Raw genomic sequence first — 23,527 nt, 5'->3', positions numbered from 1 at the left:
TGCTGCATTCCCATCACCAGGACTGGGAAGGGCAGGAGCAGGGCTGCAGTGGGTGAGCAAACCAGCACCTCTGCCCAACTGGGCTCCCATCACAGCACTGGGAAGGGGCTGCAGAGGTGAGCAGTGTCAAAGGGACCCCTGGAGGGGACATGGTGCCCCACCCCCCCAGTACCAGCCTCGCTGCCTTCCCTGAAATCCGTGCGGGCTCGCAGGAAGCGCCCGACACGCACGGCACAGGTTATTTACCTGGGGGGAGGGAATTAATAAAAGAGCCATAAGTGGTATTTACATAAAGCTTGACATACTCAAAGCCCTGTGCAAACATTAATCCTTAACAGCCCTCAGAGGAAGGTCAGAGTTATCCTCTCTCCACATCGAGGAAATCTCTGACAACTGTGCTGGCAGCGGCTGTGGTGGCTCTGGCTGCTCCACCTCACTGGGCTCTGCTCCAGCCCCAGGTACCACCACGCCTGCACAACTCCCCTCAGACACCCCCGGGTCAGGCACACCCCAGTAACTGAGGAAACCAGCCCAGCAGCCATGAATGACTCCCTGAGAGCAGCCATAACCTGGCAGAACCACTCGGCTCTGGCTCTGCCGGGGAGAAAGGGGTTTCTTTCTCCTAAGGCAGGAACTCGAGTTGGCTTCCCTTTGGAGCCAGACAGAGCAGCCATCACATCCCTGCCGAAAGGTTCTGCCATCAGCTCTGGCCATAACATCCAGAGCAACAGCACTGGACAAAGCAGCTGGGGAGAAAGGAGGGCCACAGTGGAAAGTTTGTCACTTTTGTCACAGCCATCTACCTTCAGTTTTTGGGGTGAAAACCCTCTGTGAAACAGGCCAAGTCTGATCTGAGGGATCCACTGGCAATTAAAGGAACTAAAGGCTCCACAGCAGTGCCCAGCCCCACTCATCCACTCGCAGCCCCCACTGCAGGACAGGTCCCCACAACCCCCCGGCCCCGTGGACATCACATCCCTCTCTCTGACGTGGAGCCAGAAAGCCAAGCACAAGGAGCTGTCCATGGAACTGCTGCTGCTGCCAACCTGCAGGGGCAGATGATGGGTTACACAAGGCAGTGCACACCCAGAAGTCAACTGAGGAGGAAACGAGGGCACTTGGGGTAAAAGCACAGAAAGATGTAAATCAGAGTTCAGGCAGAGCTCCCAGGGCCTGTCCAGAGCACACAGTCCTCTGCTGCTGTCAGTAGGGATCTGTAAAGCCCCTGAGCAGCACCACTCCCCCACCCAGACAGGGCTCTGCACAGGCTGATGATCCACACAGGAATAAACACACCTCAGGACTCCACACTTCCCAGATTTTCAATCAGGAGTCTGTCCAAACACGCCAGCAGGCACTGCTGTTCCTTCCTTCCCCCAGTCAGCTGCCCAAGCAGCACCTTTCCCAAGCCCCCCTCCAACAGGAAAATGTCTGAGCAATGCTGCAGCATCCTGGCTGACAGCTGCTCTTGAAGCCTTTGCTGAGCTTTTTCCCTTGAAATTCAACTTCCTGGCACCCCAGGGTGCGAGATACAACTCAGATAGGGGAAAGCAGGCACCCCTTCCAAAGGCTGCCACACTTCTGAAAAGGCAATTTAATGCTCGCTTTGTGTTCAAGCTGGGGGAACCAAACAGAGGAGAAGGAACATGTACAGGCATTATCCTGCTGGCTGGCCACCAAAAAGGTAATTAAAAACCTCCCCCTGAACAGGTGGGTCAACAAAACCAGCATTAATGCCTTGGATTGCCAAGGAAATGTTTCTGAGCACACGAGCCGTCCCAGCAAGTCCCTGGGATCTGAAAGCACATTTCTGTGCTCTGACACCTGGCCCAGGATGAAATGGTTATTGATCCACTGGGAGCCTCCAGCGGGGCTGGATGGGGCAGGGAAAGCACAGTCCAGGTGTGCTGGGGATGGGGACACTGCAGAGCTCACCCTGCCAGCCCTGCAGAGCCCCAGGAGCCCCTGGCCAACACACACCCCGTTATCTGGGCAGCAGAGAATCCACAGAGCCTCCCCAAGTCTTGGTGGGCAGCAGAAGATCCATACAGCCTCCCTAGGTCCTGTTTAGCTAGTACAGGATCCATACAGCCCCCCCAGGTCTGGCAGAGCTGACCCAGATCAGAAGTGTAAGGCTTGGGATACTCCTGGAGCCCTAAACTGGAGCTGGAAGCCACGGGCTGTGCTCTAAGGAAACAACAGAACCCACTGGGTGGGCAGAGCCAGAACCACTTACCCAGAGAGCAGGAACCCCCACCCCGAGGACTCTGCGGTCCCAGAGCAATGAGCACCTGGATTTACAGCACTGCCAGTGCCATCACAACACCCAGCTCGGAGGGAAAAGGTCCATTAAAAGATTGCTTTTAGTAGGAAATTTCACCGGAGATACATTTTCTCTTGTCAAGGGCACCAAATTGTCCACGTAATTTCAGACCTCTGTAGTAAACATCCTAAAAATACAGACTTTTGCAGCAAATCACATTATCTTGAACAGGGTTTGCTGGATTCCTTTCCTGCCCTGGCTCAGGCTGGAGCCGGGAAGCCGCTCCACAGCCGGCGAGCTCTGCCCTGGCCCCAGCAATCTGCACACACCTGCTGAAATCCCATTGAGCAATTTTACAGCACACACCTCTCCAGCAAGGAACATTTAAACCTAATAGTCAGAAAACTCAGAAATACAAAAACTGCCAGCACAGATAAGCACGTGCAAAAGCTGCCAAGGAACGGTACCAGGTCCCCTGCAAACAGAGGATTTTCAAAACTAAATTAGAAATTATCTAATAGCTCTGATCCTATCTCAGAAATAAAGATAATCTCTTTCAGTTCCCTTTCCATGATCTTGGGCGCTCACACCAGGAAGAATTTGATTTCTTCAGATGGGTTTTTTAAAAGGCAGAGGTGTACTTTGTTCCCAAAATGCTGCCTTAAAAGCTCGCCCAGTTTTGAAAGCAAGTTTATAGCTGACATTAATCTTGCAAGTGTTTTGATAATCTTTTTCTGCCTTTTTTCGAGGGGTCAAATTTGACGAATTTGTCATAAAATCCCCTCTGGAAACCAAACACATCACAGTCTCTTTCCTCTGGAGGAACCACCTTCACCAAGTGGAGCATCTTCACCATGTCAAGAGCAGCAAGAAAGGGCACGTGCCCTGCAAGCCCAGCAGGCAGCAATAAGCACCTTTCAGGTTCAGGTGTCTTTATGTGCACATCCTCCTATCAATCTGCTACAGAAACAGGGTAACTTGCAAGCTGTTCACCCAACTTAGGAAGGTCATAAAGAAACACAGATAAAGCACAAGGGAAGACTCCCAGCGAAGCCAAAGGGCCTCTCACCAAACCCTTCATCGTCACCCAAAGCGAAGCCCAGGCCAAGAACAGGCTCTGTCAAGTCTCCCAAGGTAACCCAGCTCCCCTCAAACAACCTCTACAAATGTCAAATCATCCACGACTCACTGCACTGCTTTTCACTGGAAATGAAGCCAACAGCTCGGAAATCCTACATCTTCACGTGGTGCAGGAACCCTGTCCCCCATGACAGGGGCAAGAACGCTTTGGACCCATCACTCACTTGAATGTTCCAGCAACCCAAGGCTGTGATCACTTCAGCAGGAAAATACCAGGAGCAACTGGCAAGGCTTGATCATGCCTGAGCCTGGGGATGGTGCATTAATGCTCCCAAGGAGGCAGTGCAGCAACCCCTGCACTGCCAACGGGAGCAGCACAAACCAGCCCAGCCAGCCCTAACCCAAGAAGTAAAGCAAGAAGAGCAACACAATGTCACTTCCCTTCAACGTTTACGGTTCAGAGGAGAGTTTGCCTTACTTGAGGCTACAAATATTGCAGCTGAAAGCATCAAACACGTCCACTGCCACCTCAGCTGCGAACTCGCACAGAGCCGGGGACGGCTCCACGCGCGGCCGGGGACGGCTCCACGCGCGGCCGGGGACGGCTCCACGCGCGGCCGGGGACGGCTCCACGCGCGGCCGGGGACGGCTCCACGCGCGGCCGGGGACGGCTCCACGGCCGGGGACGGCTCCACGCGCGGCCGGGGACGGCTCCACGCGCGGCCGGGGACGGCTCCACGCGCGGCCGGGGACGGCTCCACGCGCGGCCGGGGACGGCTCCACGCGCGGCCGGGGACGGCTCCACGTGCCAGGCCCAGGATTTACTGAACGCTCGGATCTGCCCTGAGTGAAGTCAACAAGCGAAGCGTCAAACAGTCCAAGGCAGGAGCCTTATGAAAAATACCTGCATAGAAATGCACATATATTAAGGCTAAAGACCACTGGGTAGCTGCCAAAAATGATGGAATACAGTATGGTTTACTTATTTCTTTTTAATGGCTCCAACATTCCACCTGAAAAATGGGTCCTGGAGCTACATAATTGGGGATAAAAATTAAGCGACAGTTGCCATTTGTCACCAGGAAGCTGATCCCACACACTGCTCACAGGAGCACACCTGATCCCGAGGTCCCTCCTGATGGAGAGCGAAGGGGCACTGCAGAACCAGTGCCTGCACTGCAATTCAAACCCAGCAATAAAACACTATATACTGGTAAAACTCTGCTTGTTAAACCAAGTGTGACTGAGCTCTGTGTTTTGCTGTTCACTCCTAACATTACTTGAACATGTCTGACCACGAGCCTTTGCAGAAGGCACCACAATAGGGTCTCAAATCTGATGACATTCCACAGTTTTCCTGTGTCACAGAATGAGGAATGGTTTGGTTTGGAAGGGACCTTAAAGTTCATCTTGTTCCAACCCCCTGCCATGGGTAAGAACACCTTCCACTAGACCAGGTTGTTCCAAGCCCCATCCAGCCTTTCCTTGAACACTTTCAGGGATGTCCTTCCTCTCATCCCTCTTTTCTTGCAGTCAACACAGGAAAATTACATTTTTAAACCAGAACAAGCTCCTCCAGGCACCACTGTTACACCAACATCAGTAACAATCTTAAAGCCTTATCCCAGGAAGCACTGCCAAGAAGGTGGCAGTGAAAAGGTGCCCTGTTTAATCAGTGTTCCCCTACACCATGTGGGACGTAGGAAGTTTCTCCTGTACTTTCCTTCCCTGACCTCATGGTAATGCCAGAAAATAGAAGCCAAATCAATTCCCAGAGACTGACACAAGGCCAGCCCTGTTATCCTTTCACTCCCATCAGTTCAGCCCAGCACTAAGTAAGACCTTCCACAAAAGAAGACGGTTTAACACGGTTTAATATGTAAACCAGTTTTCAGGAAACTGGAGCAAAGAGAAAGGAAGAAAAACAGGTTTTATTTACAGATTTCCTGACACTTAGAAGCCACATTTTCATTTCATTCCCACACAAACAGCTCTCCACTGGGAAGTTCCGCCTTCATCTCCTCATTCACTTCTGCCGGTGCTCTCAGAGGAGGAAAGGCAGCATGCTCCATCCTTACGCTGCTTTCCAGTCACAAAGCAGCCCAAAATAAACACGAGAAGACTCTGAACCACTAAATATTTTTAAGTACTTGACACCCAGTTCCCTCAGAGAACTGCACAGATTGCACATTCACAGAATGCTGGGATTCTTCACACATTTTCCAGGCCATATTTCCCAGAATTTACAGTTTCTTCCAAAATATTGTGCAATGTACTACACCACCAGAATACTCAACTGCTTGGCTGGACACACGAAATGATTTGCTCATTTTCTCTTTTCAGTTTGTTTCAGGTGATATTTCTATATAAGATTTTTTTCAGCCAAACCAACATACAGTAAAATAACTCCCTAAAACCCCTGAGGAGTTTGAACTATCATCCATTTCACACCGAGCATCAGCTCTAGAAAATTTCTTCTAGGAGACTATTGGAAGCAAGTCCAATAAGTTGAAAGTTAACTTAATTCTTCCAAATTCAACTCTCAGAGATCTCCAGCCTCACCGGGGAGAGGGAAAATCATATATATACACACCCACATATATACACAGATCTATCCCCCTGCCCTGGCTGCTCCTGTTTCCAAAGGGCTCCATTTTAACCCTGAGGACCCTGGGCAAGGTGGCCAGTGCCACCAGCCACGTGCCATCAGCGCAGTTATGACCACAGAGCTGCTGTGGTTTTATGTACAGAGTTTACTACCACCTTATAAAAGAAGGATTTCCAGAAGGCAAATGGACCGACGTCTCAAAATAGAGTGTTTACATTAACGCTTGGCAAGCAGAGCCTGCAAACAGAGATGAATGGAGATAAGCTATAAAAAACACCGTGGACGTTTGCTTGCTGGAATAGGAGCCTGTAATCCAATTTCGAGTCCTCCTGCCAAGTGTTACACACACACAGCATCTTTGTGCGTGACGCCCTCAGCCCCCACCGCCCCCGAGCGAGGCTCAGCCGGCGAGAGGAACCGGCAATTCCGGCGAACGCTCCATTAAAGAGCCGTTTGGACGGGAAGTTACGACCTGGGTATATCCAAACTCACTGTCCCTCCATTTGTGGAAACATTAAAAAATCGGGGAAGGACAATAAACGCTGCCTGAGAGGCACGAGGGAGGCCAGAACGAGGGCGGAAAAACAAACCTTTCCGCACCTTTCTGCTGTTAATGGAGAACAAACAGGCCTTCCCTGCATTTGGAGGCTCACGAGAGCCCTGCGGATGGAATTACTGCTTCGTAATTAAACGTGTCTGTTTGTTCCACACGCAGTAAAAAAAGTCACATAAAACAAGCCAATCTGAGCCAGCTCTCCCTGGATGAACCAGAGCAGGATCATTTTGGACCAGTGGGCACGTGCCCACACCCATCAGACCAGAGCAAGGGCGACCCAGCTCCAAGTGCCAACTCCGTCCTCCAGACTTTCACACTTCTGAAAACTTTTAACAACCCTGATTACGCTGGGTTTTGGTGTTTTTAATGCATGAAGTTATATTTTTAAACCTTCTAGTATCACCTGATATCTGGGAAGAATTCTCCTTCCCGTTGTATTTTAGTTTGATACAACACAGCAAAGATCCCTAATTCAGTTAATCGCTCATCACATAAACAAAGAAACCTCTTGAGAACCGGAGAGCAACACGCACGTGTATTTGCAATGCATAAGAGGATATTTTTTTTTTAAATGGTAACAATGCAATCTATTCAGTGTGAAGAGTCTGGGAGGTCAATTAAATACTTTGGGTTCCATAATTATAATTGCAGTAATGAATAGGAAGGAGCATTACGGCTTGCACAATGCAGTTCCTCCTCAAGTCAATGACTCACTTCTTGTCTGCTTTCAACTAACCTTTTGTGTCTCTTCATATCAGATCTTGCAGATTACTTTGACTAGAATAAAAATATCCCCAAATATCCCAGGTAACGTAACACATTTGGCACCCCCCAACCATGGCTGCACGCAGCCTACAGAAGGGATTGTGCACAAAATGGATAACCTTAGTTTTGATTAATTAATGAAAATACAATATAGCTCAGGCCACTAGCAAGCCCATGACAACAAGGGAAAGCTGAAACCTGACTGCCTGGGAGGTTTTGAGATTTGCTCCCCCTCTAAAATAGCTCTTCCTGATCACCCCTCACCTGTGGTGAAGGATTCCTCTCCCTCATTTTCTTCCTGCAGCAGCTTTTATCCGCCCTATTCCTGCAGAAATCAGCCTCAGGAAATTGAGGACTTACTCCCAGAGAAGTTAACCCCAAATTGCTCTGTTTCCACTTACAAAATGCAAGAAGTATCTTTTGGTTGGTTGGGTATTTTGCCAGATGTTCTTAGGGCTCCCCCAGCCTCGATGCCCACTGTACTCTGCTGCATTTTGAGAATGAATCACCTGACAGGAATCCCTGAATTCCTGAGAATTTCCACATACACCAGAGCCGAGGTAGATTTTTCCCCAAATGATTACCACCTTTGGTAAACCTTCTGCAGGATCTCTCCTGCAAAACAAAGCTCTTTCCCCCGGAAAGAGAAAGGGTTAACACTGGGCCAGAGCTGCACAGGCACCAACTGCCCCCCCTTGCCCTGAGGAAATGAAAACAAGAGATTTAAGTAAATCCAGCTTTATGAATTCAAAACTTCAGCCACTGCTTGGAAGACAGCAAAGCAACATCCTTCATCGATGCACAGAGAAAGGGAAAAGTTAATTTTATTGATGGAAGACCCAGAAAAAGGCAGATCTTAATCTGGGTGAGTGAAAAATCTCCTGCTCTGTACAACAAACAGGACCTGAAGTGCCAGGCACTGCAGGGATTTATTACAAACCTGAGGAGACAACAAAACACACGCCCCTTCTTGGGGTTAAAGCAAGGTGCTTTTGGACTGTCACTGCTCATCAGAAGTGACTCTGAGGGCCATTGAAGGCCCTGCACATCTCCACACACTCTGCTCATGTAACACCATGTGAAACAGGCCTTTAGAGAACCTGCTGAACACACTGCCTGCCTCCAGAAACTCACCTGGGCACCCTCCCCACCTGGAACACACCTTCAGCCACCCACAGCTGCCCTGGGTTTACTTCTCTTTGGTATTGTTCAGAAAAAGACTGATTCAAAGAGTCAACCCTTGCCTGGCTGAGGACACCTCAGAGGACAGCAAGATCACTAATTACTCACTTCCTTCTAATGAAGGCAGCTCACAGAATCTGTCATCAGGACAGTAACAAGACCTACCAAGAGCCACGAGCAGCCCCAGGTCTGCCCGTAATGAACCAGCCCTGTAACACCAGCGCTGCCGCAGTCGGGTCCGAGCGCGGCCACGTTAGTTGACATCTCCTGTTGACTGAATTAGAGCATCTTCTAATGAGGCTCGCTTCAAAATCATTTTACATCCATTTGCTCATGTCAGCATCAATGTATTCAGCATTATCTACCAATTAGTAAACCGGAAAACATTCTTTAGATAATCTAAAATCTCACTAAAATATTCAACGTGTCATTCATTTACTACAAACTGCCCTATAAAAACAAATTACTGGAACCAGCTGTCACAAAGCAACAAGTGTCTCAGGACAGAGTGGTTTTTAAACCGAGGGCTTTGACTGTGGAAGTGTGAGGCACTGGTATTCTGTCTTCATCTCCAGCAGAATCAGTCACTTCCAACACTGTCTGTGTCCCCACGGAGTGGGTAAAGCCACTTCAGGTATTGAAACCACTTGGAGACCACTCCATCGTGGAGTTCAGAAGGACAGCCTGGGGGTCAGGGCTGAGGGCTGGGAAGGGGTTCACCTGTTAAAAGAATCCAGTGTCTGTCTGGGATTTCACCTTCTGGCTCCTCAGACCAGTCCAGCACCAAGGACACAACACCGTGAGGTGCTCACCTCACCTCACCTCACCTCACCTCACCCAACCCAACCCAGGCACCTTCTCAGTTTGCAGTCAGGGACGATCCTCCTCGCCTTTCCAGGCTTGTTGGGGACTGACAGACTCAGTGATGGGAAGGTGTTTTCCACTAGATCAGGCTGGCAGGGATCTCAAACAGCTCTCCACGTGCAAGCCAAGCCCGGTGATCGGTGCCAGGGCTGCAGCTCAGGTGGGGCACGGTGCCAGCCCAGCCAGGGACTGCTCTAGAAGGATTCCTAACCCAGCAAACACCCAGGAGCAGCCTCAGGTGAGCTCACCCAGCACTGGGACAGTCCGGGGCCTCAGGAGGGTGAGGATCACTCCCTGCCACACCACCACACTCCTCCACTGCCAGAGCCACCCCCAAATCATCCCACCTCATCAGCTCCCAGTGGGGGCATATGTTAGGAAGAGGACTCTGCATGCCTTGGCAAAAACAGGGCAAAAGCTTCTTGTCTGGTTTTTTTCCTACTCAAAAGAAGCAAACCCCCTTGTTTTTCCCTAAGTTTTGCAGGCACAGGAAGGGTCGTTTGGAGGGTGGCTGGCTTTTTTTTTTTTTTAATCTCTGGAGCGTGGCAGAGCAGTAAATCTTGCATTATGCTCTGAAGAGTGTCAGGTTTGGGCTTCATTTTGGTCTCAGATTAGACTCCTGAAGCAATGAATCTTCCATCACAGAGGCCATTACCAACTCGGTTTTCCTTCATTTTGGACTGCTTTATCCCTGATTGTGTTATCAAACTTATCTCCAACCCTCTCAGCTGAGAGGGGCTCAGCAGACCTACAGGCTTCCCCCCTGCACCAGGGGAGGTTTAGGTTGGATTTTGGGAAAATTCCTTCCCTGGAAGGGCTGTCCAGCCCTGGCACAGGTGCCCAGGGCAGTGTTGGAGTCACCATTCCTGGAGGGATTTAAAAGCCACGTGGATGTGGCCCCTGGGGACATGGTTAGTGTGGTGGCCTTGGCAGTGCGGGGTTAATGGTTTGACTCGATGATCTTAGAGGGCTTTTCCAACCTAAACGATTCTCTGATTCCAAATTACCATATGCAAATTGCGATCATTTAAAGGCATTTATAAAAATCAAGTAAAACAGCCCATGAATATTGAAAAATGCTTAAGTGCAAAGTTAAATGACAATTTTCCAAACACACGAAGGAAATCTGACCGTAACCAACCAGTCCCATGAAATACCGTATCTATCATCAACTTTTTAATTACCAATTGATCAACATGTAGACAGTGTAATAGCTTTCAGCTTTTAATTACTGAACTATCAAAATTCCAACCAAAAAAAGGAACCTCCAGAGATGAAACTGTAATGCTTGATTATTCACTGCTACATAATGAATGATTTGTTTTTAAACAAGATGTCAAGTTCCTCATGTAATCCATCTGGATGTGTGACTCCGCAAAGCTCACACTGCCCATACTAAGTACTTGGGGCTCCTCTTCTCCCTTCTCTCCTGACCCCACCAGTGAAGGGGTTTTTGGGGATTTTCCCCCCTTAAGGCAAAACAGTCCCAAATCAAGGGGCTGACAGGCAAACAAACTGCCAAACCACGCTGTGAATCCAGGCACGCCGCCCCAGCTCCCTCCAAAGGGACAGGTTTTGCCTGGGAGGGAACAGATACTCCTTCCAACTTGCCTGTAGACCCGAGGAAGCAGCTCTAAACCCAGAAACACATCCAGGGAGAGGTGGGCATGAAGTGCTGCCTCTCACTTTGCACGTACGGCACCGACGCCGCCGGATCTGGGATGCAGCTCCCAGGATCTGGGATGCAGCTCCCAGGATCTGGGATGCAGCTCCCAGGATCTGGGATGCAGCTCCCAGGATCTGGGATGCAGCTCCCAGGATCTGGGATGCAGCTCCCAGGACTCCTTCCCCAGCCTGAGCCCAGCGAGCGCTGCGAGGGGTTAAGTGTTGCACTGCACAGAGAAGTACATCGGGCGGGGAGAGGCTTTTTATCTCTGCCCTAAATTCAGCATTGAGCTGAACGTCACATCCACAATCCCCTCCACTCACTCACACAACCGTCCTCTCCTCCCATCTGTTTTTATCCTGATAACCATTCCCACCTCAGAACCCCAAATCAGCCCCCTGCAAACTTCCCTTTCCGTGGCAAATGCACAAGATTTTCAGCAATGTGACGGTGTCTCGAGGTCACAGAGCCCTCCACAATCTGCAGCCCTGGAAAGGATTCTGCCAAATCCAGGTTTTTTGTGTTCAGAGAGACGTTTCCCAGGAACACTTGTTTGCAAATTCAGGGATCTGAGCCGGGATGTAAAACATTCTGGAAGTAAGAGTGTTAAACAAGGGTGGTTCAAGCAGAGCCTATTAGTCAATTAAAAACAAAACTACCAACAAATAACACATTTGTTCCTTCAGCCCAGTAGCAGAGATGAACATCCCTCAGCCCGAGTCCCTGGTGTACAACCCTTCAGATGTTCCCTACGCATATCATCCCCTAATAGTTATTCCACAGAACAGCATCTGTTCCCACAAAAAACAGGGAACAAGAGCCTTTTATTTTCCTTCATCACAGCCTCGGAACCCCAGTTATTGCCAGGCAAGCCCGACAAGACTTCCCCCATAAAATCACCCACTGCAGCCACATCTGGGCTCTGATTTGCACTCGGAAACCACAAGCTCCTTCCTCGCACTTCCCTTGGGAAGCTGCTCGCATGCCGAGCTTGTACAGATTTCCACATAAGAAATTCAGTAATCAGTCCAGGAGCTGTAAGCACTTATGACAACAATATCTATCAACACTTACCATATTTACAACTAAATCATGTAAATACCAGGCAGCTCTCCCCTGCATGCTGATAATCCGGACAAATGAAGGCAGCAAAAAACCACTCTGAGAGGAGACCAGACAAACATAACCCCGTGGGGTGGGAAACAAGCACCGAAGGCACTCCAGGATCTCCGACAGCACCGAGGGCCCGACAGCAGAGCGAGGGGAGCACCCAGGGCCACCCTGCCTGGGACAGCCACAGCAGCCCTCAGTCATTCACAACAGCTTCTTGTGCTTGGCTTTGTATATTTTCTGTACATATTCGCGTATTTCGTGTCTATTTCGTAAATATTTAATACACAGGATCCCTAATATTTCCTCGAAAAACAGAAACAAGCTGCTTCAATACCTACTCAGAGCTCTTCCCTCTCCATCTGCCTTTGAATTCTTTATAAGTCCTAGAAACCGATTTAAAATGAAAATACCCCAATTTCAGAGAGGCTTTTCTCCCCCCCTTCAAGATGGACCGTTTTTATTACGCTCATTAAACCCACAAAAATGACTCTTCAGCTGGTTCACTCAAACGCAGCTTCTAAAGCAGTTTAGGCAAACGCTTTCCCAGACCTTTATGAAAGAAAAGTGATTCCATACGTAATTGGATTTTTTGGCACAACAAAAATACCAAGTTATTAAAACTCTCACACAGATTTTGTCTTTAATGGACACCAGAGTCCTCAACCAGTACAAACACATTTTATGCAAAGCAACAAGGAGCTGCATTTCCAAAGGTTTCCCAGAGGATCCAGGAACAGCTTGCAGTGCAAGGTTTGTTTTTTGGGCAGTGAAATCCAGAAGCAGGGAATGATCCCACTTTTCCTCCAACATCCTGTCTGTGCACACCCACCAACATCCCCATTAATTCTGGCACAAAGTCCCTTCATCACTGAGAATCCCTTCACCCACTGGATTGACCACTCTGCTGGGCTCTCCCTGGGAAGAGGCAGATGACCAGGCTGAAAATAGTTTACTAATCCTAATTTATTTACTGCAGAATCATTTCATCCACGCCCTACTTTCAGATGGGATTTATACACCCCCACAGACCACCAGTCTCCCATGGAGAACTATTTTTATTCCCTTATCCTGCCTTGTCCATAAATCCAAAGAAGTCAGATTTTGGAGGATGCAGGGCATGGGGGGAAGGAGAGGAGGAAACAGTGTGAATACAACAGGTTATCCACAAGATACTTATTCTTGTAGGAACTGTAAAAGAGCCTTCTGTAGGAAACACTAAAATCACATTTAATGGGACTCTTGCTAAAGACAACCTCCCCCTTCCCAAACAGGAACGAGATCAGTAGACCCACCCCACCTCACACAAAATAGAGCATCCCAAACCAGACAGCTGGATCCGACATACCACACATGCCTTCCCAAGCTGCATTCCACACGCACCATGTTGTGTTAACATACTTGAAAATTTTGGATCCAATTTACCAAGGAGAGCCTGGAGGAACGAGCCATCCTCTAACTGTGCATCTGAAATTCTCCCAGAGTGATTTAAGAGCTACATCACTGGGTTTGCCATAAACCCTCTGTTTACAAGGCTCCCTGGATTCCTACAGAGCAATAAATGATTTGCCTCCAAGTATTTTCCTCATTCCTCATCTCGGAGTTTCTCCCCCTCTCCCTGGTGTCCGAAGGGAGCTGTGTTAATCTCCCGTCTATCCCGCTTTAATCTCCACTCTTACTGAGGAGAGACACGGCTGCTCCTCGTGCTGAGGAAGCAATACCTGGCAGTTATGGATTCGGGGAGTTGATTAAATGTGTACATCCTGTTAAAAACTCTATGGAATGATTAAAGTATAAGACCTTTAAATCGAAGCAGAAGCTGTTCGTGTGGACAGAGCTCAGGAGCCTCAGCGTGGGAGTCGCCTTCAGTGGTTCTGCCTCCTCGGGGACAAGTAACATCTCCTTGGAGCTACCCACAGGTCAGGAGCTGAGGAAAACCAGTCCCTAACAGTGACACAGCAGGAAAAGCCACTGTGTGTCGTGACCCTACAGACACAGAGTCTTAATGACACTCCAAGCAGTCCATAAAATCACAGTAAATGAAGGTCAGAAGTGAAAAGTGTCAAAGGAGAAATCACACTCAATTTTTCTACACCAAGAAGAAACTTCCCTGCACCCACACTCCAACAGTGACAATGAACAAGAAGCAGGAGCAGGTTACCTGGGTCCTGCCTCAGCCCCAGCACGAGTCACCATGAGCATCTACACAGGACAAGGGAGGCACAATGCCTGACAGCCCACCCTGCTCCAGGCAGGGATCTGTGCTACCCCTTGCCCTCCAGAACAGGAATAATCCTGGCACACCCCAGGAAACTGCACGTTGTTTCTCCGGACTCTGCGCAGCGGGGCAAAAACAAGGCTGGCAAAGAAATTAATCTGCCTGGAGACCCAGAGCTGCTGTCAAGCCAACACCGTGACAGCCCTTCCCATAGAAGCAGGGGTTTCACTTTGCTGGTTCCTGCTGCGCCCATCCTGGAAAAGCTGGCTCACCCCGAGGAGTCCTAACGAACCAACCGGCCCCCAGAAGCTCCACCTGACAAAGCTGATGCCCGATGATGACAAGCATTCCCAGCTTTGATGGCTGTCAAGCAGCTTCCCCCAACGCCACGAGCCCAGTCAGGCTGTCATCGGGAGACGATAACGGAGACGGCATCGCTCGGGATCTCAGCACCGTCATCCAGCAGCATTCCCTGAGCAAGGCAGGGACAGATCACGGCATGAAGGCTTTTAAAGAGCTGCTGACACCCAAACCAACGCAGCTGAACAGAGCCCATGAGCAGGGCCTGTCCTCCAGGCAGCTGGGAACAGCATCTAATTCCATACAGACTGGGAAAAGCAGAAGGGGTAACCCTAAGGAGCTTTCCTGCTTCTACCAAGTTTCTATGATCATGACCTATGTCTGTGTTAGCTAATGTGAATGAAGACATCAAAGGGACAACGGGAGCACCAATAGTTCAAACCCTATTTTCAAGCAAAATAGCTAAGAATGAAAATCCAAAACAAACCAAGCTACAGCAACAGCTCTCTAAATGCAGATATTTCAGCTCCTCACTACTGTGAAACTAATTAGAATTAGCTGAACAACCTCACAACCAAACTCCACAGAGTGATATGAGGTCTCTGTGTTTGTCCCCTATGCTCAAAGTAACTTGGGTTTATCCAACATCAACCTCACTGTGGATGATCCGAGGTGTTAAGGGATGATCTGGGGTGTAACAAGCCCCCTCACTTGAACAGGTGTTGTACAAGACCCAACCAGCATTTTTGGAACAGTGCTCCTGAAAGTCACCCATCTGATCTGCTGTGTCCAGCCAGAAGAGCAGCACCACTTTCTGCTCTAGGAAAGCAGAGAAACCACTCCTGGCTGTTCTTCCACAAACCTCAGAACACAGAGCTGTTCCATGAGGAATGAGAGCCTGTGCAAACACCACTGTGTAACCACAGGCACTGCAGCTCCACCGTGGTGCCGGTGACCGTCCGGACGGTGTGGAGCACTGCCAGCACTAGGGACCAGGGTGGATGGATGTCCACATGGATGGATGTCCACATGGCTCCAGCCAGCACGGAGGCACTGTGGGAAGAGAAGCCTTTGCAGCTGAGCCAGCAGCCCTCCTCCCAGTTTGACCCAGCTACGCCATTTCAACACGTCCCAGTAGACAAAGGGCAGCTGTTGCCCAGTTATCCCATACCACACCAGGGCAATGGGGTGGGAATGGCTCTGGAGAAAGTCACTGTGCTTTCCCAAGGTCAAGGAAGTATCAGTGTCACGGAGCACATCCCAGAGCAGCAACACTGTGCTAAATGCACAAAATGAGAGCTCTCTCTGAAGAATTAGGGATGGATGTGCCTCTCCACAGCTACAAAACCAGGGCTGAGGGGCACGAGGTGCCTTTATTTCTGTCTGTTAGCCCAGAGGCTACATGGAAAGTTTCCTTTCCGGCCCAATTCTCACAGAGCCCTACTTTGCTGCAACCCCAGCTCCAAAGCTGAACATGACTAACTTTGAAAGTGCTCTGCCAGGGAAGCTGCCAGGCAGCCTCATTTAAAAACAGGGAAGCGGCAACAAGCAGTTCCTCATGCTTGATCCGATTACTCTGATCTCTCTTTTGACGCTGCAGACTCAGACTCGTATTTCTATTGCTCTGCAGGGGGAGCAGGGGAGGGAGGGAATGTCACTTTGCTGCTTCATATTTCTTTCTTCCTGTCACACTTTGGAGAAGGGATATACATTACCAAGCAATGGAAAGGAACAGATGAGGGGTCCAGGATGCACCCACCTCACAGACAGGATGTCACACAGGCAGGTGGCACACCCAGGACCCCCATCAGGCCACCACCCACAGTATCAGCACTCCTAGACCTCCCACACTGGAGTTTGGCAAGCCCCAACATGGTCTCATTCTGCCCATGGAAAGTTTCTATCTACAAGCAGTATTACTGCTCTAACAAAAAGGTCTGTTTCTGTTGAATCTCAGGTCCAAGTGCCATCATGTTTGGGATTAGCACCCAAGTGCATCTCTGGGAAGGAAGACCCCCACTGAGAGAGTCCAGCCCAGAACCACCAACTCCAGAGCCCTGCTGACAGCTTGGGGAATGCAATGACATTTACATTCTGGAAGGAGACCTTGGAGGAGATCATAAATCAGATTCAGGCACTCACTGCTAAAAAAGCACACCACGAGACCACAGAGGTTCACTCCAGACGTAACACGAACCCAGGCTTTTATACACCAAGCGCTCGTCAAGTCTAGGCACAATTTTAGGCCAGCCCCATGGGCAGCCTTGGCTCCAAGAGCTCATTGGCATCTCCCTGCCCTGCAAGTAGAGATCACCGTCCCCCACCACTTCCACTGCTCAGCTCCAGAACGTGGAACACGAGCGCCGCAGCCTCGCCGTCCTACGGAAGGCTCCAGCCAGGAATGTAACTGCTCAGGGCAAACTTCACAGCTGGGACTGGCAGAGGAGGAATGTTTCCAACACAACTATTTCCCACTGCCAAACACGCACCTGGGCTTGAAAAAATGCCGGCCCTCATGTCCTGCTAAGAGACTATTCCCCCTTCAACATTAGTACCTGACTGGAACTGCCATTAAAAGGGAAGGGGGAAACCAGGCTGGTTTCAGGCAGGACCTACAAACACAGGCAGTGCTACTTCAGAAGGAAAAACCAAGGCAATGCCACCGCAGACCTGTCAGGATGCAGCACCTGCACATGAGACTATCAGCAAACACCGAGAAGCTGTCAGTGTTTCCACAGACAAAAAAACACCCAAAAAAGCAAAACTAAAGACATTTTCCAGTTAAGCTACTGCCCACAAAAGTTTATATCTCTGAGTAAAGAGATGTGCCTAAGTATCGCTTTGATCCTTCAGACTGGAACTTAACGGGGTATCAAGTCTTCTACTGATTCACCTTGAGAATTCGGTAAGGTCAGAGTGTTTTTAATGCCCAAGTTTTTAAACCACAGAAGAACACAGTCAATTAAAACCAAACCACAGGGTTAAAAATAGCTGGTCCAACCCTGCGGATGGACATTATTGGTCTAAAATAACCAGGGCAGCAAAGCAAACGTCCCTGGTGCAACCCAGCCGAGTGTTTTAAACACAGGCAGCCACCGACCACATGCTACGGGCGAGCGCGGTGCAGGCTCAGCACTAACTCTGAGAACCAGCACTGCTCCTCGGGGATCTGCACCCCTCGCCAGAATTTGGAGTGGGTGAAACAGACTGGCCTGAAAGTCAGGTTTTTAGAGCCCCCTCCAGCACTGTACAGCGCTTTGCGGGGCTCCTCAACACCCAATTCAATGTCGTGCAAAGGCGCAAGGTGAGAGCCTGGTGTGCAACAGAGCCAGAAAACTCAAAGGTTCAACAGGTAACAAGGACACCAGGAAGGAGAAAAAACTGTTGTTATGGCAAAAACGGCTTCGAGAAAGCGAACGGGTGGTGGTCACACACGGGCAGGGCCGTCAGAGAGTCGCCTGCACCCGCAGTTATCGCAGTTGGGGCTCTGCCTGCCCTTACAAATTAAAAACTGGAATATCTAAATGCAGCTCGTGGCTGAACCACAAACGCCGGCTCGTCTCAGCGCAGCACAGGCCAGCCACCACGCGCCCAGCCGACAGCTCCTCGTGTCCCAGTTACCGAAGCCGAGACTGAAGCCTCGTGGTATTTCCCTTCAAACTCGCCTGCCACACATCCAAACCCCCCTGTTCCCCAGCACGCTGCCCCGAAGCACCCGAGCCCACGCTGGGCGACCTTCAAAGCGTTTGTGGTGGAGCTCCCCGGGAACCGCAGCGGCAGCTGCTCGCTGCAGCCTGCAATTACATCGCGGGAAAGCGGCTGATTTATGGAACTTAAACAAGTACATACCACTCCTAATTACAACATTCCACCTAGGGTCTCTCCTTCGTGGCAGGTTTCCACACAGAGTTCCTTTATTTAGCGCCGGTGGGTTTGCACCACGCAGCCTTCCCCGGAGGAACAAGCACAACTTATTTTTTTAACACGTAGCATCCAATTTCTCAGCAGAGACACCGGCTGCGTGTCCAGCTTTGCTTGCACTCTTAAACCTCAGTGTAAGTATTCACTTCCTGGCCCAGCTCCAGGGAAGGCTGCAGCCTTGCACCCGCGCTCTGCTCCCAGCCTCTGGAGCCTGCTCAGATCCTGAGCCATGTCTGGATACAAGAGGGAGCCCCTGCTTTCCCGACAGAAGTACCACCAGGTGATACCAAAAACCAGAATAGGAACAGGTTGTCAAAACCCCTTTACAAAGTATGACAATAATCCCTAGAAAAACAGGCATTAAGCAGAAACATCCAGAAAATTCTGCCTACATGCCAGGACCAGGAAGATGGCTTTGGGTTTTGTGAGCAAACGCATTCTGAGGGGTGCTTGGACGGTCCATTTAAATACAGGGCGTATCCAGGCTGGAACACAGGTTTTATTCCAGGTGGCCTCAGGCAGACGCAGGGTTAACGAGCTGACCCATTTTCCATGCAGCAATAGGGCAGAGAGCACGGCCGATGGCACAGCCACGGCCCCACGGACGCCTCTGGTCCTGGCAGGACTGGGGGAAGGCTCGCCAAGCACCCGGGCGACCGAGCCAGAGCTGTTTGCTTACAAAGCCTTCTTTATTTACACACCAGGACAGACAGCGCAAGGCAAACAAAGGCGACGGCAGCGCAGCATCGGCAGAGCGGCCGCTGGTACGGCCCAGGGGTCCCCAGGGGAGTGCGACTCTTCTCCAGCCTCTTATCCCCACAGCCATCTCCGTGCATGAACAGTGGCCGCCTGTGCCAAGGGGATCCCAGCTGTGTCCACCCCGATGGCATCCATCCCAACAGCATCCATCCCGGTGATGTCCATCCTGCCAAAGGTGCTGACAGCTGCCCCCTCTTCAGAGCCGAACGTGCACGGAGCAGAGCGATCTCCTCGCCTTCCCATCCCGAGGAGCCTCCTTGGCAGTGGTTTCAAACCAGATTGTCGTGCTTATAAACCTGGGCTCAACTGCCTACACGCAAGACAAATGAACCCAAGCTGCAACCCAGATGGATCGCTCGATTCCCCAGCCCCTTCCCCGCCGGCGTTCGCGTCGCATGCAGAACGCACCGCGTGTTGCTGAAGGCCAGGGATGAGAAGACTCGCCTTGCTTGCATACAAAGGTTCCTTGGAAACTCACTCCGTGTTTACAAAGGAGCCTGACTTAGCGCAGCCGCGGTGGGAGCACTCGCTATCTTCACGGGGGGCTTCTCTGGGGCTGCTTTAATGTCAGCAAACACGGAGGCTGCAGCCACGGCCACCCTTCACCGGCCCATCACAGCCATGGCCAGGTCGCAGCTCCGTGCCGATGCTGTCTTCAAATGTCTCCCACTGCTTCAGCTGGAAAGTTGCTCTTCCTAAAGTGCCGCATGACACCGCTCCGCAGACACGCAGAGTTCCACCCCGGCTCTGCCCGACCGCCTCGGCGTGAGCCGAGACCATTCCTCAGCCCTCATTCCTCAGCCCTCACCCTGCTGCACAGGGGCACTGCGGAGCTTAATGAACCGGAAAGCATCGAGAGCAGAGGAGCCACAGACACACACACAGACCCAGCCAAACGCACAGGCTCATCCCGAGTTACTGGCTCAGCTCAAACCAAGTCCCAGCGGCGCCTACTGCTGTTCCAGTGACCCCCGTGAAGGGAGGCAGCAGAGCCCTCAGCCTCGCTCCGCATCACGGGGCTGCCACCACGGCAGTGCCACGGCGCTCGCACCGCGGTGCCTCGGGTGGCAACGGCGCGGGAGAGACAACGGCAGCACCCTGCGATCCACGGCAACGCCGCTGCCACACGCTAACGCTGTCTCCCCGGAATACTGGAGCTCACAAATACACAGCTTGGCAAAAGGGGAGAACGAAGGGGGGAAAAAAAGAAGGGGGGTGTTTTCAACTGCAAGGAAATTTTGCCTAAAAGCAGGAGGTCTGGGATTTTATCCCGTGATTCAAAACACAGCACCGCAACCACAAAATAGCAATCTTCCCCTAAACGGCACCACAACCTCGGCTGATGCTGCACGGTGCTTCTCACCCCGATGTACGGGTCAGGCACAACCGCTGCGATCCAGCATCCAGCCCTGCTTTTGTTTTCCTTCAGCGGCTCCTCGATCCCCACATCGTGGCATTCCAACCTTTAGCCGGGCAACGGCGACAGGCTGAGCCTGCCGGGGGATCACTTGGCCTCCAGTCAAAAACTGCTCTTACACAGAGGATTCAAGGTGAGGGTTTAAGAGCAAGGCAACAAAACAAAGGATGGAGGCAGCCGTCCTGCAGGAGGGCTCTTATTTCCAATCCAGGCTTCTCTCGGTGCCGGGGTCTCCAGGTCACACCACCGGCGGGAGATACACCCAGCAGCGAGCAGCACCAAACGCACAAACAGCAACAAAACATCCGAGAGCTACAACGCACCGACCGCGGGAACACCTGGGCGGCTGCTGCCGGGCACGGAGGGGCCGGACCGGAGCGCTTCCCGGTCTCGCAGCTCCAAGAGCCGGCGCGGCGGCTCGTTCCCATCGCTCCCGGCTCCCCTCACCGGGCGCTCCGGGATGCGGAGCGCGGGGCTCGGGGCAATGGAGTCCCTGTCGGAGCCGGACGGAGGGGGAACGAGCTGAAAGCGACACCGGCTCTCTCCCCCCACCACAATCCCACCAAAAACGCCGCCCGGGGAAGAGAGGGGGGAAGGCATGGACATGTACACAGGCTGTGAATAAAGCTCTTTGTTCGCCGCGCTGCTGGCCCCTGCGTCCCCCCTTTCCTACGAGCGGGATTCAACAGATCGCTCAATAGCCTCTTGTTCTTCACAAACATCCCAGGCAGAGCACCCACTCCCTCCGGCCATGCCGCCCTGTGCCGCCCCGCGGGCACGCTGGAAACGCGAGCTGGCGTTAACGGGGAATGTTTGAATGGAAGATTCAGACCGGACACGAGCGCAGGTCGCTGCTGCGGCTCCCGGGCTCGGCGGGAGCGATGCCGGGCCGGGCGGGGGGCTCGCCCGCCGCGCCGGGGGCACCGGAGGGAACCCCACCAGCCACGCTCGGGAGGCCTCGTTAGCCTCGCCTAATTAGCGCCCGCTGCAGCCGCAGCGCCCGAGCCGGGCGATCGCCCCCGAGCGCGCAGAGGGAAAGGGGTGGGAGCGGCTGCGGCGGAGCCCCCGCGGCCACCGGGAGAGGGAGGGGAGAGAGGGGAGGAAGGAGAGAGAGGAGAGGGAGGGGAGGAAAAGGGAGAGGGAAGCGCCGCGCAAGTTCCACTCGGATTCCAACAGGTTCCCCGCTCCCGCGGGGGTGCAGCATCCCCCCGCCGCCGCAAACACCGGGGGGAGGCGGAAAGGGGGAAACAAGAGGGGGCGCGCACAGCAATTAGTTTTTAATTGCGAGGCCGCTGATGAGCCCCCGGGCAGCGAGAGAAGCCGCTTCCATGGAAACGGGCAGCGGCTCCCGCGCCGCCCCGCCACGCGCGGCTGAGCCCGCCCGCCGCTCCCGCCGCCGGGGGCGCTTCCCGGGACCACCGGCCAACCGGGCGCACCGGGCGGGGCGCGGGGCGACGGCGGGCAGGAGCACGGGCGCGCCGCGGACCCGCACTAACCGGGGGGTACCCGAGCTCCGCCGCGACCCCCGGGGGCGAACCCCCCTCCCCGGTACTGCCCGTCCGCGGCGGCGCCCCGGCGGGGGAAAGGGGGGTCGCGTCCTTCCTACCTCTGGGGATGATGGCGGCGGCGGAGAGGAGCAGCAGGAGCAGCGGGAGGAGCCCCGGGGCGCCGCCGCCGCTGCCCGCGGGGCCGCTGGGCTGGGCGCGACCCGCCATCGCCGGCACCTGCCTCGCTCTGCCGCCGCCGCGCGCCGCCCGCGGGAGATGGCGCGTCACGGGGCGGGGCCTGCCGGGGACACGCCCCCTCGGCCCCGCCCCGCCGCGGGGGTCGGGGCGCGCGGGGACGGGCGGGGACCGAGCGGAGCGGACCCGACCCCCGGCCGGGGAAGGGGGGGCAGAGCCGGAGCGGGGCCGTGCCCCCGCACCGCCGTGTCCCAGCCGCAGCATCTCCCCTCCGGCTCCCAGCTTTGCCCCTTAGCGGGGTCGTCGTGACCCCGCAACATCCTCCCCCCGCCCCCGGGGTACCACCCCAGCATCCTTCATCCCGCGGTGCCCCCTCCGCCGGCGCTCTCCCTGCCAGGGATATCCCTCTCAGCATCCCCCCGGTCAGCACCGTGTGTGTGTCCCCCCCGCAGTGCCCTTCCTCCCGCGCTGTCCCCCGTTCATCCTCCCCCCGGGATCGTGTGTGCCCCCGCCCCAGCATCCCTCTCCCGGGGTCCCCCCGGTATCGCCCCCCCGCGCCGCTGGAGGCGGTGTTGAGCCTTCCCGGCTCCGGGGGAGCGGAGAGGCCGGAGCCCACGAGCCCCCCGGCGGCGGCGATCGGGGCTCGGTAACCGCAGACCGGCAACAAATCCACCTTTCCTGCGGATCTTTCACCCTCGAACTGGGTTTGGAGGGGGTTAAACGGAGCAAATCAACAAGTAAACCCCCCGAATTGCCCCGTCCACACTCCCCACCCGAGGGCTCAGCTGTAGCAAAGGTGTCTGGTGTCACCGGCAGGTTCATCCTGCCCGGGAAGGGTCCAAGCTCCCCTCCCACCCACGGCACCAGGAATAGAAACAAGGAATCACTGACAATGGGCCCAAGCATTAACGGAGCAAATACAGAGGATGTCAAGTATTCCCAACCTTATTAATTAGGTTATTCCAAGTTAACCTAAGGCAGGTGAGTTGTCAGTTCAGCTTTATCATCCCACATTCTGCCAAGCCTGAGGTTAAAACCGCCCAGGGCAAGTGTTGAGTCATGTGGGGCTGGGAAGAGCTTTCACCCACTGGAATGCGAAACAAGGCTGGTTTCACACCAGAGAAAATGCAAAACAC

The 23,527-nt window shown here is 52.8% G+C and overlaps 1 protein-coding gene across 1 annotated transcript in view; it reads right to left on the bottom strand.

Annotated features, from left to right (window-relative positions):
* The window catches only part of CADM1 (cell adhesion molecule 1), a 137,449-nt gene extending 115,004 nt beyond the window's left edge, over positions 1-22,445 (bottom strand). Inside the window, exon 1 of the mRNA XM_027737758.2 lies at positions 22,316-22,445. Within this exon, the coding sequence (XP_027593559.1) occupies positions 22,316-22,424 (109 nt within the window). The 5' untranslated portion in view covers positions 22,425-22,445. The remainder of the gene's footprint in view (positions 1-22,315) is intronic.
* Between the last annotated feature and the right edge of the window lie 1,082 nt (positions 22,446-23,527).

This window comes from Pipra filicauda, unplaced genomic scaffold (genome assembly GCF_003945595.2).
Source record: "Pipra filicauda isolate LSUMZ 115617 unplaced genomic scaffold, ASM394559v2 scaffold437_size563383_pilon, whole genome shotgun sequence".
Classification (NCBI taxonomy): Eukaryota; Metazoa; Chordata; class Aves; order Passeriformes; family Pipridae; genus Pipra; species Pipra filicauda.
Note: the sequence above shows the minus strand (reverse complement) of the source record. Positions and strands in the feature narration are given on the sequence as shown.